Raw genomic sequence first — 18,621 nt, forward strand, 5'->3', positions numbered from 1 at the left:
CCGTCTCTTGCCGCCTTATTATTATTATTATTTATTACATTTGTATGCCGCCCCTCTCCGAAGACTCGGGGCGGCTAACAACAATAAAAAAGACAATGTAAACAAATCTAATATTAAAAATAATCTTAAAAACCCCAATTTAAAGAACCACTCATACATACAAGCATACCATGTATAAATTCTATACGCCTAGGGGGAAGTGAAATTTCAATTCCCCCATGCCTGACGACAAGGTGGGTTTTAAGGAGCTTGCGGAAGGCAAGGAGGATGGGGGCAACTGTGATATCTGGAGGAGCTGGTTCCAGAGGGTCGGGGCCGCCACAGAGAAGGCTCTTCTCCTGGGTCCCGCCAAACGACATTGCTTAGTCGACGGGACCCGGAGAAGGCCAACTCTGGACCTAACCAGTCGCTGGGATTCGTGCGGCAGAAGGCGGTCCCGGAGATATTCTGGTCCGATGCCATGAAGGGCTTTATAGGTCATAACCAACACTTTGAATTGTGACCGGAAATTGATCGGCAACCAATGCAGACTGCGGAGTGTTGGTGTAACATGGGCATATTTGGGAAAGCCCATGATTGCTCTCGCAGCTGCATTCTGCACGATCTGAAGTTTCCGAACACTTTTCAAAGGTAGCCCCATGTAGAGAGCGTTACAGTAGTCGAGCCTCGAGGTGATGAGGGCATGAGTGACTGTGAGCAGTGAGTCCCGGTCCAGATAGGGCCGCAACTGGTGCACCAGGCGAACCTGGGCAAACGCCCCCCTCGCCACAGCTGACAGATGGTTCTCTAATGTGAGCTGTGGATCGAGGAGGACGCCCAAGTTGCAGACCTCCAAGAGACCAATAAGAGCCCACAGAGTTGCCCTCCTCCAGGTCCCGTCAACTAAGCAATGCAGGTTGGCGCCGGGACCATGGGGGAGGGCCTTCTCTGTAGCGGCCCCAGCTCTATGGAACCAACTACCGCACGATGTCCATACTGCTCCCACCCTGCTGGCCTTTCGTAAGGTCACGAAGACCTGCCTCTGCCGGCAGGCCTGGGGATCATAAATTTACTTCCAACTCTTGATGGCCAACTCTATGAATGGTGTGCGTGTGTATGATTGTGACTGCCTTTTTAAATAACTTTTTAATGGGGTTTAATTTTAGATAACGTTCGACTTATTTTTTTTAATTGCGTTGTATCTATTTATATTACTGAGTCCTTCAGGACTGGGCGGCATAGAAGTCGAATGAATGAATGAATTAATTAATTAATTAATGATAATAAATAAATAAATAATCAATCTTGGCAAACTTCTATCTAATAAAATGAAATTCAATGGTGAAAAAAGCAAGGTTCTACATTTAGGCAAGAAAAACAACATGCACAAGTACAGTATATGTGTCACCTGGCTCAACAGGAGTAACTGGGAGAGGGACCTTGGAGTCCTAGTGGACGACCATTTAAATAGGAGCCAGCCGTGTACAGCAGCTGCCAAAAAAGCCAACACAGTTCTAGGCTGCATTAACAGAGGGATAGAATCAAGATGATGTGAAGCGATAATACTACTTTAGAATAGAATAGAATTCTTTATTGGCCAAGTGTGATTGGACACACAAGGTGCAGATGCTCTCAGTGTACATAAAATAAAATATTCATTTGTCAAGAATCACTTGGTAATGATTGTTGTAGGGTTTATAAGGCTCTGGTAAGGCCATACTTGGAATACTGCATTCAGTTTTGGTCCCCACGATGCAAAAATGATGTTGAGGTTCTAGAAAGAGTGCAGAGAAGAACGACAAAGATGATTAGTGTTGTGGTTGGCTCTGGCCCAGCTCCTGCCCCAAGGAATGTGGAGGTGGATGCAGGGGAAACATCAACATGTCCTAGGCCTGTTTTATTGCCGACAGAGTCAGGTAGTGCAGTTTCCTCGGACGAAGAAGAAGGTGGGGGTGACTTGGAAGAGGGGGGCTTGGCACACAGCCCAGGAAGCCAATCACCATTATCTTCGGTCGATTCGGATGAGGAAGTGTTAGACCCACGCAGGCGCAGAATTATGCATAGAAGAGACCAATTGAAGAAATATTACAGGAGATAAGAGAGGCCACCTGTGTTTGGGTGGGGCTCCAGCAATTAGAGCTGCTGATATAAATAGCAGCGTGCTGGCTTGGCCGTTGTGGAAGATTCTCTGATCGTTGTTTCTTCAGGACCGTGCCTTAATGTTTCCGGACTTTGCTTGTTGATTTTTCCCGACTTTGAAACCAAAGCAGAGTAAAGTGTGTGTGTGTTTCACTTCGTGGAAGAAGGAGGGCTGTGACGTTTCTTCACAGCTGCTAGCTAAGTACTTAAGGACTGATTAAGGGGATTGTACAGCCTACCAGGTTGTTTTGGTACGAGTGCTCTTTGCAATACAAAAAGGGTGCTTTGTTTCTTTTAAAGAACATTGTTTTTGAACTTTCAAGTGTGTGTGTGTGTGTCTGAAATTTGTACCCTTGAATTTTTGGGAGACTCATACCATGCAGCCCGGCAGAACAATTAAGAAGCTAAAACATATGAAGAAAGGTTGCAGGAACTGGGCACGGCTAGTTTAATGAAAAGATCATCCAACTGTTACAAGATCAATTTTTCCTTTATACTTTAGCGATCCCTGTCACGTATTGCCGTTTTTCACTGTGTACCTTGGCAAGTCCAGCGCGTGGCACTTCATTTTTGCTATACCACGCCTTGCGTGTGCATTTTGAATAAAGGAGTGTTTTAGTAATTTGTTATACCCTCTCCTGGGAAATCTACCAGAGATTATGCTGCTCCGCTGTGATTTATGTTCCCTGAGTCACTCCTAACTCGGGGAGCATGCATTATTATACTTTTTTTTTGCCAACAACAGAGCCCAGCAAAACTCACCATCAATCAAAAATAAATAAATAAATAAATTTAAATATGGGAAATAGTGGCAAGGACTCTCTCTCCCACCAGAGAATGTCAAAAGGACAATGTATCACTTAACAATCGGGCTATAAATACTTCTGTCGTTATTGTTCTCCACAGGGTCAGGTTCCTGCCGTTTTAGTTACTCCGATCCAGACATAATTGTCTCCTACTCGAAGAATAATTCAGAAGATTGGATTCAACTGGAGAAAATTAGGTTTGTTATAACTCTTTCTCGGCGCTTCTGTTGCAAACCCTACACCATTTCCGAAACTTTGGGATGTTTTATTTCGCTTTGGGCTTTTGTTTTTTAAAGAAGTACGTTAACTATGTTTTCGTACGGTAAATTAAAATTAATGCATCTAAAATAACAAAAATACAGATTTGAATTTTTTTAAAGCCTGTATTGGAGGGACAGTTTAGATATTTTCGTTTATTATATATATATATATATATATATATATATATATATATATATATATATATGTATGTATGTATGTATGTATGTATGTAGGTAGGTAGGTAGGTAGGTAGGTAGGTAGGTAGGTAGGTAGGTAGGTAGGTAGATATAGATATAGATATAGATATAGATATAGATATAGATATAGATATAGATATAGATATAGATATAGATATTTTAGTACAGTGGTCCCTCTACTTACGAACTTAATTGACCATTAAGTTGAACATTTGTAAGAAGAAGCAATTTTTCCCATAGGAATCAATGTAAAAGCAAATAATGTGTATGATTGGGGAAACCACAGGGAGGGTGGAGGCTCTGTTTCCTCCCAGGAGATTCCTAGAGAGGCCCCACAGAGGCTTCTCCCAGCCTTTTCTGGTCCTATTTCCTTCCTGGAGATTCCTAGAGAGGCCTCACAGAGGCTTCTCCCCGCCTTTCCTGGTCCTGTTTCCTTCCAGGAGATTCCTTCCAGGAGATTCCTAGAGAGGCCCCACGGAGGCTTCTCCCCGCCTTTCCCGGCCCTATTTCCTCCCAGGAGATTCCTAGAGAGGCCCCACAGAGGCATCTCCCTGCCTTTTCTGGCCCTGTTTCCTCCCAGGAGATTCTTAGAGAGGCCCCACGGAGGCTTCTCCCTGCCTTTCCCGGCCCTATTTCCTCCCAGGAGATTCCTAGAGAGGCCTCACAGAGGCTCCTCCCCGCCTTTCCCGGTCCTGTTTCCTTCCAGGAAATTCCTAGAGAGGCCCCACGGAGGCTTCTCCCCGCCTTTCTCGGCCCTATTTCCTCCCAGGAGATTCCTAGAGACGCCCCACGGAGGCTTCTCCCTGCCTTTTCCGGCCCTGTTTCCTCCCAAGACATTCCTAGAGAGGCCTCACGGAGGCTTCTCCCTGCCTTTTCCGGTTACAGTTTTGGAGGCTCGGATTTGTAAGTGGAAAATGGTTCTTGAGAAGAGGCAAAAAAATCTTGAACACCCAGTTCTTATCTAGAAAAGTTCGTAAGTAGAGGCCTTCTTAGGTAGAGGTACCACTGTATATTATATTATATATTGCTGCAATGCTGAGTGACCAGCAAAGGGTTAAAAACATACATTCAACAATAAACACAAAGGAATACACCACAAAATGAAAAACTAAGTGATTCACTTAAAAACCGTGACCAGACAGGTTGTAAAATGGAGCAAAACTCACTTAACAACTGTCTCTCTTAGCAACATACATTTTTTGGTCAAAAGTTGAGGACTCCCTGTATAAAATTCTTGGTCTTTACAAAGTACTGTACTTGCAGGATACCGTTTCAGCAAAATGCAATTTCATTTTTAATTTCAACAACTATGTGTGATTACTGTAAGGTCTGGGGGAAGTTTTATGAATGGTTGGACACTAAAAATAATTGAGAAATAATTTTCTTAATCTCTTTTGAAGTAATACATGATGTTTAAATTTTAATTTACTAAAGACCCAGATGACGAAATAAGGATTGGTAGCAGTAATGGATAAGGAGTTAACACAGAGGTGAAAGGATTAAATTAGATATTGAGTTCAGATCTTTATGTTTTACTATAGATAGAAAAGGGGAATATAAAGGAATAGATTTTTGTAACATTGCTATCTGTAGATGAAATATGTCTCATGTGCAGTTAATTTTAATTAATTTAGCAAAGAGGATAAAGGTGTATATTAAAGGCATTGTTAGGATTTTTTTCTGAATGTTTAATGTCATCATTCCCATCATCCTTTTCTCCCACTTAGGACTGTATGACTGTAACTTGTTTCTTGTATCCTAAGATTTTTATAAATATTGATTTTTTCTTCATTGCTTATTTGACCCCTATGACAATTATTGTGTTGTACCACATGATTCTTGACAAATGTATCTTTTTCTTTTATGTACACTGAGAGCATATGCACCAAGACAAATTCCTTGTGTGTCCAATCACACTTGGCCAATAAAATTCTATTCTATTCTATTCTATCGGCATTGGTTGCCGATCAGTTTCCGGTCACAATTCAAAGTGTTGGTTATCACCTATAAAGCCCTTCATGGAATCGGACCAGTATATCTCCGGGACCGCCTTCTGCCGCACGAGTCCCAGTGACCAATTATGTCCCACAGAGTAGGCCTTTTCCAGGTCCCGTCGACTAAACAATGTCGTTTGGCGGGACCCAGTGGAAGAGCCTTCTCTGTGGCGGCCCCGACCCTCTGGAAGCAGCTCCCCCCAGAGATCAGAATTGCCCCCACCCTCCTCGCCTTTTGTAAGCTCCTTAAAACCCACCTCTGTCATCAGGCATGGGGGAATTGAGATATTCCTTTCCCCCCAGGCCTATACAATTTATGCATGGTGTGTTTGTGTGTATGTTTGATTTTTAATAAAGGTTTTTAGTTATTTTAAATATTAGATTTGTCATTTGCTGTTTTATTATTGTTGTTAGCCGCCCCGAGTCTACGGAGAGGGGCAGCATTCAAATCTAATAAATTAATTAATTAATTAATTAATTAATTCTATTCTAATAATAAAAGTAATAATATTCATATTGCCTCCCCGTGTTATACAGGGCTCCTTCTAACGTCAGCACCATCATCCACATCCTGTATCTCCCAGAAGAAGCCAAAGACGAAAATATTCAATTCCAGTGGAAGCAGGAATATGTACACGTAGGGGAGGTGTACGAATCCTGCTGGGCTTTGGACAATATCTTGATCATCAACGCAGCTCACAGACAAATCGTTTTAGAAGACAATCTCGATCCTGTAGATACGGGAAACTGGCTGTTTTTCCCCGGAGCCACAATTAAGGTTTGCTTAATTTTGATTTCTAATTTGCACTTGCATTTGCACTTGCATTGGCTGCCGATCAGTTTCCGGTCACAATTCAAAGTGTTGGTCATGACCTATAAAGCCCTTCATGGCATCGGGCCAGAATATCTCGGAGACCGCCTTCTGCCGCACGAATCCCAGCGACCAGTTAGGTCCCACAGAGTTGGCCTTCTCCGGGTCCTGTCGACTAAACAATGTCATCTGGCGGGACCAGGGGAAGAGCCTTCTCTGTGGCGGCCCCGACCCTCTGGAACCAGCTCCCCCCAGAGAATTAGAACTGCCCCCACCCTCCTTGTCTTTTGTAAACTCTTTAAAACCCACCTCTGCCGCCAGGCATGGGGAAACTGAGACATCTCCCCCGGGCCTATACAGTTTATGCGTGGTATGTTTGTGTGTATGCTTTTTTAATAAGGGGTTTTTAATGACTTTTAATTATTAGATTTGTTATATGTTGTGCTATTATTGTTGTGAGCCGCCCCGAGTCTACAGAGAGGGGCGGCATACAAATCTAATAAATTGAATGGAATGGAATTGAATTGACTCCAGTATCATATTTTTCAGAGTATAAGATGCACTGGAGTATAAGACGCACATTAGTTTTGGGGGTGGAAAATACTGGGGGGAATCTGCCTACTAGATATTCATCTGGCTACCGTCCTTAGTCTGGTTAGCTTCAGCACATTATTTTATCCCCTGGTTAGGGCTGAAAAAAATGTTATTTAGAGAGAGTAACAATGAAAGAGCATGCAAACTGGAACATTGTTAGCACCTGCTTAGGGCTGGAAAGAAAAATTTGGAGCAAATACGGCAATGAAAAAAAAAGCCTGCAAAGACTTAGGGCTTACCTACCTATCTACTATCTATTATCTATCTGTCGGTCTGTAATAATAATAATAATATCATCATCATCATCATCATCATGCAGTCCTAGGTGCTTGGGAAGTGGCATAGTGATCTTGTTTGCTGTGTTGTACTGACATAATAATAATAATTTATTAGATAGAAACATAGAAACATAGAAGTCTGACGGCAGAAAAAGACCTCATGGTCCATCTAGTCTGCCCTTATACTATTTCCTGTATTTTATCTTAGGATGGATATATGTTTATCCCAGGCATGTTTAAATTCAGTTACTGTGGATTTATCTACCACGTCTGCTGGAAGTTTGTTCCAAGGATCTACTACTCTTTCAGTAAAATAATATTTTCTCATGTTGCTTTTGATCTTTCCCCCAACTAACTTCAGATTGTGTCCCCTTGTCCTTGTGTTCACTTTCCTATTAAAAACACTTCCCTCCTGAACCTTATTTAACCCTTTAATATATTTAAATGTTTCAATCATGTCCCCCCTTTTCCTTCTGTCCTCCAGACTATACAGATTGAGGTCATTAAGTCTTTCCAGATACGTTTGATGCTTAAGATCTTCCACCATTCTTGTAGCCCGTCTTTGGACCCGTTCAATTTTGTCAATATCTTTTTGTAGGTGAGGTCTCCAGAACTGAACACAGTACTCCAAATGTGGTCTCACCAGCATTCTATATAGCGGGATCATAATCTCCCTCTTCCTGCTTGTTATACCTCTAGCTGTGCAGCCAAGCATCCTACTTGCTTTCCCTACCGCCTGACTGCACTGATTTGTATGCCGCCCCTCTTCGAAGACTCGGGGCGGCTCACAACAATAATAAACAGTATACAGTAAACAAATCTCATATTTAAAAAAGAGATATCTAAAAGCCCATTATATAAAACCATACCACACAAGCATACCATACATAAAACTATATAACCCTGGGGGAAATGTTTCAATTTCCCCATGCCTGGCGGTATAGGTGGGTCTTAAGCAATTTACGAAAGACAAGGAGGGTGGGGGCAGTTCTATTCTCTGGGGGACCTTATCGGCCGCTGGGATTCGTGCGGCAGAAGACGGTCTCGGAGGTATTCTAGTCCCATGCCATTTGGGCTTTATAGGTCATTACCAACACTTTGAATTGTGACCGGAAACTGATCGGCAGCCAATGCAAGCCATGGAGTAGGTCTGTCTATCTATCTATTGCCTGTAAATGGGTAAAGATATGTTTTTGTTTTTGTTTTATTTTATTTTATTTTATTTTTTTATTTTTTTATTTTTTTATTTTTATTTTATTTTTATTTTATTTTATTTATTTATTTATTTTAATTTTTAATTTGTTTATTTGTTTATTCATTTATTTATTTGTCAAACATGTACAGGAAAGTAGTTTGTATAAACATAAGTAAAAGTAATGATAAAAGAGGGCAGTAGGACAGTCCTTACGGAGTATAGGTAATTTAAAAACCACCATATACATAGGACCTTATAAAGAGTCCTTACTGACACTGATCATATTGTTGGCAAGTTGGAGAACATAGGTGTGTCCTATTTTGCACCCAATATGTAATTTTTTTTTTGGGGGGGGGGGATTCCTCTATAAAAGCATTTTATAGTGTGACGTTTGAACAGCACTTCAACAACAACATGCTTTTGAAATGTTCCTAAATTGCTAATGCAAATACCAAGGACCTGCGTTGAAATATTTAGCACGCAATCCAGAAGTGCAATTTTGCCCGCCGTGCCTATGCCTAAAATTACGATGGCTCCATTCTTTACTAATATCTTTTATTCCACAGTGCCTTCCCCTTCCCCCATACACAAATTGTTCTATGGAGCAATCTCTCTTAATGGAATATACATGTATAATCTGCCGCTGTTCAGTGGATCTACTCTTGTTCCACTGTTGCGTGCGTCTCCTATTAAGGCTTACATCAAAAGTGGGTGAATTAGAGATTAAATATGGGCTGAGGTTCTCGTAAAACGCTTGTCGATTTTCCTTTTCAAAACCAACAGAGTGTAAAGTATCTATCTGTCAGGACAGTACATTAGTTGATTAACCTTTCGTCTCTCTCTCTCTCTATCTCTCTCTCTCTCTCTCTCTTTCTCTCTCTCTCTCTCTCTCTTTCTCTCTGTGCATAGAATTGTAGAAGATAAATTAAATTTGTCAAATTAATCCCCATCTGGCATTTATTCCCATTATGCTTCATGCCGTATGGAGCTAGCTAGGCATGTGTTTTTGAAAATAGAAACTATACAGTCTAGTATTATTATATATATAATCTATCTATATATAAGCCAAATGCCACTCATGCATCATCACAAAATCTCCAGAACTTTAAAGCCTACAAACCTAAACTTGGCACATATGTTCTCCTTGGCTTCTAGGTGCTCTCTAAGAAGGGATTTTTCAAAATCTCCATCGGACCATTGATATTCCTTATATAAAGTACAGTGGTACCTCGGTTCTCGACCACAATTCGTTCCAGAAGTTTGGTCGAGAACCGATTTGGTTGAGTACCAAATTAATTTATCTCATAGGAAATAATGGAAATGGATTTAATTGGTTCCCAGCCCCTGTTGACTCGCTGGGAACCAATTAAATCTATTTTCTTTATTTCCTATGGGATAAAAATCTGAAGAGCTCTATAGTCTAACCTCTCCAAGCTGCGGGAAGAGTGGGGGCAGCTGCAATACCGGCAGCTTCGGGGGGCTCCTTTCCTCAGTGCTTCGTCTTGTGCACCAACTTTCTCCTTTCCAGCGGCAGCGGTGGTGACGGCAGCGGCTTCCCTTCGAGGAGCTGCAGCGCCAGGAACGTCACGTAATGAAGGGAGGCTGGTGGAGTGGTGGCAATTGCTGAGATGGCTCCACCGGCTTCCCTTCATCACGTGATGTTCCCGGCGCTGCTGCTCCTCGAAGGGAAGCCGCTGCTGTCGCCATGGCTGCCGCCGGGAAGGAAAAAGTTGGTGCACAAGACAAAGCACTGAGGAAAGGAGCCCCCCGAAGCTGCCGGTATTGCAGCCGCCCCCACCCTTCCTGCAGCTTGGAGAGGTTAGACTATAGAGACTGGGAAGCTGTTAAGCAGGCGGTAACATTTTGGATAACAAACAAAATTTTCTGTGGCTGTTCATTATCCAAATTTTTGTTCAGATACCGAAGCAAATTTTTGCCGAAAATTTTGTTCGGTATCCGAAATGTACGAGAACCAAAGCGTTCGAGAACCGAGGTGCCACTGTATATAAGAATATATACACTGTATATAAGAATATAGACGTTCTACTCCCCCTCCCCACCTGAAAAGAACTCTGTTCCAACTGCCAGTGGGTCTGGCCAGTGCGTGACACATCCAGCCTGCGGGCTGAGAGTTTAAACATGCTATTCCATGCTAAGGAGTTAGACCTTCTACACCTCCCCACTCGAAAGGGGGAGAAGGGGATAAAATAGGTTTCTGTGGTGCAAATTTAAGGGAGAGAAGGGAAGAGGATGATCGTAACTACTCATTAATGTTCAAGCTTTAACTGTCAATTTATCAAGTCTGATCACATAGTTTCATAGCAAAGCACGGGTATCCAGCTATATTTCTAACCATAAAAACTAGGTCAGTGATTTTGGGCCAGTCACTCTCTCTCCCAGTCCAGCTATAATTTTTTAATATTTTTTATTCATTCAATTTTTAATGTCGCCCTTCTCCTTAGACTCAGGGAGGCTTACAACATGTTAGCAATAGCACTTTTGAACAGAGCCAGCATTTTGCCCCCTACAATCCGGGTCCTCATTTTACCCACCTCGGAAGGATGGAAGGCTGAGTCAACCTTGAGCCGGTGATGAGATTTGAACCGCTGACCTACAGATCTACAATCAGCTTCAGTGGCCTGCAGTACAGCACTCTACCTGCTGCGCCACCCCGGCTCTTGAGGGCTTGCAAGGCATTGCCTTAGGTCAGCCCTATGTGCGTGCTGGACAGCTGATTTTCAGCCTTCCAGAAGGCGGGGGAAGCTGTTTTCTCCCTCCCCAGGTTTCAGGATAGCCTTCGGAGTCTGTGGACGGTGAAAAACAGGCCCAACAGGCCTACCGAAAGTTCAGTACAACTTTCCATTTAATATGCAATCAGTTTCATAGTGCAATATCATAATTCGGGAATTATTCCTTGCTTTCAGGAGGCTAACTTTCAAACGGATGGATTTCAAATTGCAATTCTTAAAATTAAAAATAATAAATGTTATAAATAAATCTCTGGGTGAGATCATCCAAGGGCATGGGGTGAGGTATCATCAATACACTGATGATACCCAGTTGTACATCTCCACCCCGTGTCCAGTCGGCGAAGCAGTGGAAGTGATGTGCCGGTGCCTGGAGGCTGTTAGGGTCTGGATGGGTGTCAACAGGCTCAATTCAGCCCGGATAAGATGGAGCGGCTGTGGGTTTTGCCTCCCAAGGACAATTCCAATTCCATTACCCTGGCGGGGATTATTGACCCCTGGGGGGGAAATTATTGACCCCCTCGGGAGGGTATGCAACTTGGGCATCCTCCTCAATCCACAGCTAACCTTAGAACACCATCTTTCAGCTGTGGCGAGGAGGGCGTTTGCCCAGGTTCGCCTGGTGCACCAGTTGCGGCCCTATTTGGATAGGGAGTCACTGCTCACAGTCATTCATGCCCTCATCACCTCGAGGTTTGACTACTGCAACGCTCTCTACATGGCGCTACCTCTGAAGAGTGTTCGGAAACTTCATGAAATGTCTCTCGTGGCTTGCCCACATACGCCCATATCTCATCATCACTCCGCGGACTGCAATGGCTGCCGATCTGTTTCCGGACACAATTCAAAGTGTTGGTTATGACCTATAAAGCTCTACATGGCATAGGACCAGACTATCTGCCGCACGAATCCCAGTGACCGGTGAGGTCCCACAGAGTTGGTCTCCTTAGGGTCCCATTGAGCAAACAATGTCGGCTGGCGGGACCAAGGGGAAGAGCCTTCTCTGTGGGGGCCCCGGCCATCTGGAATTAGCTCCCCCTGGAGATTCCCACTGCCCCCACCCTCCTTGCCTTCCGAACGAGTTTAAAAACTCATCTTTGTCGTCAGGCCTGGGGTTATTAGATCTTCCCCCTGACCAGTGAATGTTTCATAGTATGATTTGTTGAATGAATTGTTAATGGAAGGGTTTTTTTAATTTTTAAGTATTGTTTTTATGTATATTAATTGGATTGTCTACTACTATCTCTTTTATATGCTGTGAGCCGCCCCGAGTCCTTGGAGAGGGGCAGCATACAAATCCAATTAAACTTAAACTTAATTAAACTTATATTTACATATCGCCATTTTTCATACGTTCTTTCACATTATATCACATCGAAGGTTTGTGGCAGCTCTCGTCTTGCTAAATTCTCAATTCCATCTTTGGAATATTGCTCTTCCCTGCACCAATAACTTAAATCTAATCAAAATTTATCTAAAAGTTTGGTTAGGAGCTTAATGGACTCTCTCAGACAATCAGAGCTCCATGAAGATATATTTTTTTAAAAACAACAAAAGTGTATGGGCAGCACCAGTTTGCAACAGGCTGGTGTTAAATGGAAAGAAATCTGCCCATTGCCCTTCTACCTTTACTTTAATGGAGACACATCGATTTTCTCCATTAGGAAGTTGTCGTTTACCCACCCAGCTGGAAAAGCAATTAAAAAAAAAAAAATCCCGAGCCAGGCTGGTTGCATCGACTACAAGAAGTAAAGTGCCTTTTCAAAATGCACGTTGGACTATTATTTGCAACGAAGCAAGTGGCAAGCTTCAATTGCACTCCACTTTGTAACCCCTGTCACATATTAAATGATTGTTTTTACCACTTCTGATCCTTCGCAGAGTGGGTTTTTTAATTAAAACCTATGCCGCGCAAATTGATTAAATCCGAGGCGAGACAAAATTAAGATGGAAAGGAATTAATTAAAAAGGTATTGTGAACAACAAGCATGAATTCAATATTTTCCATTGCTGGGAACAAATAATAATAATAATAATAATAATAATAATAATAATAATAATAATAATAACAACAACAATAATTATTTATTAGATTTGTGTGCCGCCCCTCTCCGAAGACTCGGGCTGGCTCACAACAACAATAAGCAATGCAGTACAAATCTTCTTACAAACTTTTCTACTTAAAAAACTGGTCATGGAACTAATTAAGTTCATAAATAGAGATACCACTGATAGATGGTAGATAGATAGATAGATAGATAGATAGATAGATAGATAGATAGATAGATAGATAGATACATGATAGATAGATAGATGATAGATAGATAGATGATAGATAGATAGATATAGATAGATAGATAGATAGATAGATAGATAGATAATAGATAGATAGATAGATAGATAGATAGATAGATAGATACATGATAGATAGATAGATAGATAGATAGATAGATGGTAGATAGATAGATAGATAGATAGATAGATAGATAGATAGATAGATACATGATAGATAGATAGATAGATAGATAGATGATAGATAGATAGATGATAGATAGATAGATAGATGATAGATAGATGATAGGTAGATAGATAGATAGATAGATAGATAGATAGATAGATAGATAGATAGATAGATAGATAGATAGATAGATTAGATAGATAGATGATAGATAGATAGATAGATGATAGATAGATGATAGGTAGATAGATAGATAGATAGATAGATAGATAGATAGATAGATGATAGATAGATAGATGATAGATAGATAGATATAGATAGATAGATAGATAGATAGATAGATAGATAGATAGATAGATACATGATAGATAGATAGATAGATAGATAGATGATAGATAGATAGATGATAGATAGATGATAGATAGATAGATATAGATAGATAGATAGATGATAGATAGATAGATAGATAGATAGATAGATAGATAGATAGATAGATGATAGATGGATAGATAGATAGATAGATAGATGGATAGATAGATAGATAGATAGATAGATAGATAGATAGATAGATAGATACATGATAGCAACTAGTTTTACTGTTCAGTGCAATCTTCTGTCTTAGTCTTCTATTTACAAATGTTGCTTTAACAATATGCAGTAAAGTTTACTTACATGTAGATACTGAACCAATCCAGGTTTCTCCATATCACACTACAGCTCTAACTCAATGAACTCACGCTCAAAACTGCTCCAGCCAGCCAACTAACAATATTACCACCAGCAACAGCCAACAGCTAACAGCTAACAATCATTGTAAAGTTGCTTTGCATTTTACAATGCTCTGGCCCAATCAGGTTGCAGTTTACACCCTATGACTCAGCATTCCTTACTGTTTCCTTTACCTTATATGGTAACATAATGGAATATCACCTAGGATTGAACTAATCCTTGACACATTTCAAAGGAATGCTTTGCTGAACAATGGTTGGAAGTCGATCTTGATCCCTTTTTGAGTTGAGCTTCTATTACAAGCCCTTTATCAAATTATACACCACACACACACAAAGCTCACATACAAAATTTATTTCTTTATTTACTTACTTACTTACTTACTTACTTACTTACTTACTTACTTACTTACTTACTTACTTACTTACTTACTTAGTCCAATACACAATGAGAGATTTAGTGGGTATATATATATACACATAGTAAAATACATGATGAAGGTTATAGAGGAGATACTCATAGTAAAATATATCTAAGAAAGAATAGAAAAGAAGATATAGTAATAGAACATATCAGTGAAAGAACAGAAGAAGAGATATAGGAATAGAAGGAAGGTATAGGAGATATAGGAGAGCAATAGGACAGGGGACGGAAGGCACTCTAGTGCACTTGTACTCGCCCCTTACTGACCTCTTAGGAATCTGGATAGGTCAACCGCAGATAATCTACGGGTAAAGTGTTGGGGGTTTGGGGGTGACACTATGGAGTCCGGTAATGAGTTCCACGCTTCGACAACTCGGTTACTGAAGTCATATTTTTTACAGTCAAGTTTGGAGCGGTTAATATTAAGTTTAAATCTGTTGTGTGCTCTTGTGTTGTTGTGGTTGAAGCTGAAGTAGTCGCCGACAGGCAGGACGTTGCAGCATATGATCTTGTGGGCAATACTTAGATCTTGTTTAAGGCGTCTTAGTTCTAAACTTTCTAGGCCCAGGATTGTTAGTCTATTTTCGTAGGATATTCTGTTTCGAGTGGAGGAGTTAAGGGCTCTTCTGGTGAAGTATCTTTGGACATTTTCAAGGGTGTTAATGTCTGAGATGCGATATGGGTTCCAATTCACTTAATTGATCTTAATTGATCAATTAATTAATTAATTGATCTTAATTAATTGACTTAATTGATCTTCCTTCCCTGTGTTCTTCTGCAGCATAGCTGTCAGTCAGATGGAAATGCAATCTACTTCCACGGGACTGAAGGCAACGAGTTAAATTTTGCCACCACGCGCGACGTGGACCTCTCTACTGAAGACGCTCAGGAGCAATGGGCCGAAGAATTTGAGAGCCAGCCAAAAGGGTGAGTGTTAATTCTTAGGGTGTTGAGTTGCTGTATTTTCAAGCCAAAAATTTAGTAGGCTGTGAATAAAATCACCTACAAAAAGATATTGACAAAATTGAACGGGTCCAAAGACGGGCTACAAGAATGGTGGAAGGTCTTAAGCATAAAACGTATCAGGAAAGACTTCATGAACTCAATCTGTAGAGTCTGGAGGACAGAAGGAAAAGGGGGGACATGATCGAAACATTTAAATAGGTTAAAGGGTTAAATAAGATTCAGGAGGGAAGTGTTTTTAATAGGAAAGTGAACACAAGAACAAGGGGACACAATCTGAAGTTAGTTGGGGGAAAGATTAAAAGCAACGTGAGAAAATATTATTTGACTGAAAGAGTAGTAGATGCTTGGAACAAACTTCCAGCAGACGTGGTTGGTAAATCCACAGTCACTGAGTTTAAACATGCCTGGGATAAACATATATCCATTGTAAGATAAAATACAGGAAATAGTATAAGGGCAGACTAGATGGACCATGAGGTCTTTTTCTGCCGTCAGTCTTCTATGTTTCTATGTTTCTATGGATTTCTCCCAATTTTGAGGACAAAGTAGTCAAGGAGGAGTGATGGTTTCCAAAGGATAAGTTTTAGAAACTATCCACTTTTGAGCGATAGAAATAGTTGTTGACATCTTGGTAGAACAGAGATGAAATCTAAAGGAATGTCCTGTGGAAAATTCCAGAGCAATATATCTATACATACATTGTTCAAAAAAATTAGGGGAACACTTAAACAACACAATATAGCTCCAAGTAAATCAAACTTCTGTGAAATCAAACTGTCCACTTAGGACCAACGCTGATTGACAATCAATTTCACATGCTGTTCTGCACATTCAACTTTGTACAGAACAAAGTATTCAATGAGAATATTTCATTCATTCAGATCTAGGTTGTGTTATTTCAGTGTTCCGTTCATTTTTTTTAGCAGTATATATAAGACAAATACCACTCACTCATCACAAAATCTCCAGAATTGTAAAGCCTACAAACTTGAAACTTGGCACATGTGTTCCCCTTAGCTGCTTGCTAAGAAATAAAAAAAAAAATTTGAATGACCATCAGATCATTAGTACTTCTTATACGGTATTTTATTAATTAACACACTCTGATGCTAAGGATTTTGACGTTCTACTCCCCCTCCTCATCTGAAAAGAACTCTGTTCCAACTGCCACTTGCCTTATATTAACGTACTCTGATGCTACTTAATCGGATGTAGGTGTAACCAATGCATGACTGCCTGGGAGTTTAGACATTCTACTCCCCCTCCTCACCTGAAAAGAACTCTATTCTAATTGCCAATTGCAGTTATATTAACATGCTCTGATATTAAGGAGTTACATATTCCACATAATTTTTTAGGAACCAGTGCAGGGAAATAACAAAGACACATTTGTAGAAAACAGTAATAAGCAAAATATCTTCTGTCTTTGAGTCTTCTATTTACAGGAACATTCATTGCTTTAGCAATATGCAATAAAGTTTACTTACATGTAGATACTAAACCAATCCAGGTTTCTCCATATCAACAGTACAGCTCTAACTCAATTAATTCACACTCAAAACTGTTCCAGCCAACCAACAACAGAATATCTCCGGGACCGCCTTCTGCCTCACAAATCCCAGCGACCGATTAGGTCCCACAGAGTTGGCCTTCTCCAGGTCCCGTCGACTAAACAATGTCGTCTGGCGGGTCCCAGAAGAAGAGCCTTCTCTGTGGCAGCCCCGACTCTCTGGAATGAACTCCCCCCAGAGATTAGAACTGCCCCCACCCTCCTTGCCTTCCGTAAACTCCTTAAAACTCACCTCTGCCGTCAGGCATGGGGGAATTGAAGCATTCCCCCCCTCCCCCGGGCCTATACAATTTATGTATGGTATGTCTGTGTGTATGTCTGCTTTAATAATGGGGTTTTTAAATGTTTTTTAAATTTATTAGATTTGGTGTGAATTGTTCTATTGTATGTTGTGAGCCGCCCTGAGTCTACAGAGAGAGGCGGCATACAAATCTAATAAATAAACAAACAAACAAACAAGTAAATAAATGTAAATATAAGTAAATATAAGTAAATAAATAAATAAAAATAAGTAAATAAATAAATAAGTAAGGAAATAAATAAATAAATAAAATAAGTAAGTAAGTAAATAAACAAACAAACAAACAAACAAACAGCCAACATAAAGAGCCAACATTAACAGCCGAACAATCACTGTAAAGTTGCTTTGCATTTTATAATGCTCTGGCCCAATCAGGTTGCAGTTTACACCTTATGACTCAGCATTGTTTAACATGCCTGCATCTTTCTTTTACCTGATATGGTGACATAATGGACTATCACCTAAGATTGAGCTAATCCTTGACTATATGTGTGTGTGTGGGGGGGTGGCTATCATTCTATAATGCCCAAATCACTGAAATTAATATGTGAATGCTTATCACAACTGTTATTTACACTATATTAATATTGATGGTATTGGCACTCCAAATATATACTGCATATCGCGAACCATTAGTTCAACAGAGGAGGGATAGATTAGTTCCAGGGCAGAAATCTCATTTCAGTGCCAGCGTGCTGGGTAAGTGGTTTTTATAGTGCATTCGGTTTCCTCTGGAGAGCTGAGACATGATTCATGTTTTTCAATGAAGCAAATAACCGATATAAGTAGGACAGAGGAAGTACATACTTACATCATGGCTGTTGATATTGCCTGCCCTTTGGCTCCAGATGAGGTTGACCGTAAGAAAATCCCGTGGCTGCGTTTTAGCCTATTTTGAATTCTTGGTTTGGGATTTCATTTTTTTACTAGTTGCACGGATGCTTTATATTTTTCATTTAAGGGCTGAAGATAAACTACAAAGGAGCGAGTCTTTAGAAAAGGCATTCCTGGGCATCTTTTAATTCAGTCACTTGTCTTCTTTGCCCCAGCATCTTCTAAAATGTGAATGATAGCCCTCATATTACAGACAATAAGGTTTCCCCAACATTTACTTCAGCAACTGTCAGCATCTGTATTCTGTAGGCAATTTAATATTCTCCATGAGAGCTTCTG

At 40.6% G+C, this 18,621-nt stretch overlaps 1 protein-coding gene across 2 annotated transcripts in view; it reads left to right on the forward strand.

The window, feature by feature from the left end:
• The window catches only part of RELN (reelin), a 522,908-nt gene that overhangs the window by 307,135 nt on the left and 197,152 nt on the right, over positions 1-18,621 (forward strand). For both annotated transcript variants that reach the window (XM_070755186.1, XM_070755185.1), the window contains 3 exons: positions 3,025-3,121; positions 5,914-6,154; positions 15,393-15,538. In XM_070755186.1, coding sequence (XP_070611287.1) covers positions 3,025-3,121; positions 5,914-6,154; positions 15,393-15,538 — 484 coding nt within the window. The remainder of the gene's footprint in view (positions 1-3,024; positions 3,122-5,913; positions 6,155-15,392; positions 15,539-18,621) is intronic.

This window comes from Erythrolamprus reginae, chromosome 6 (genome assembly GCF_031021105.1).
Source record: "Erythrolamprus reginae isolate rEryReg1 chromosome 6, rEryReg1.hap1, whole genome shotgun sequence".
Classification (NCBI taxonomy): Eukaryota; Metazoa; Chordata; class Lepidosauria; order Squamata; family Dipsadidae; genus Erythrolamprus; species Erythrolamprus reginae.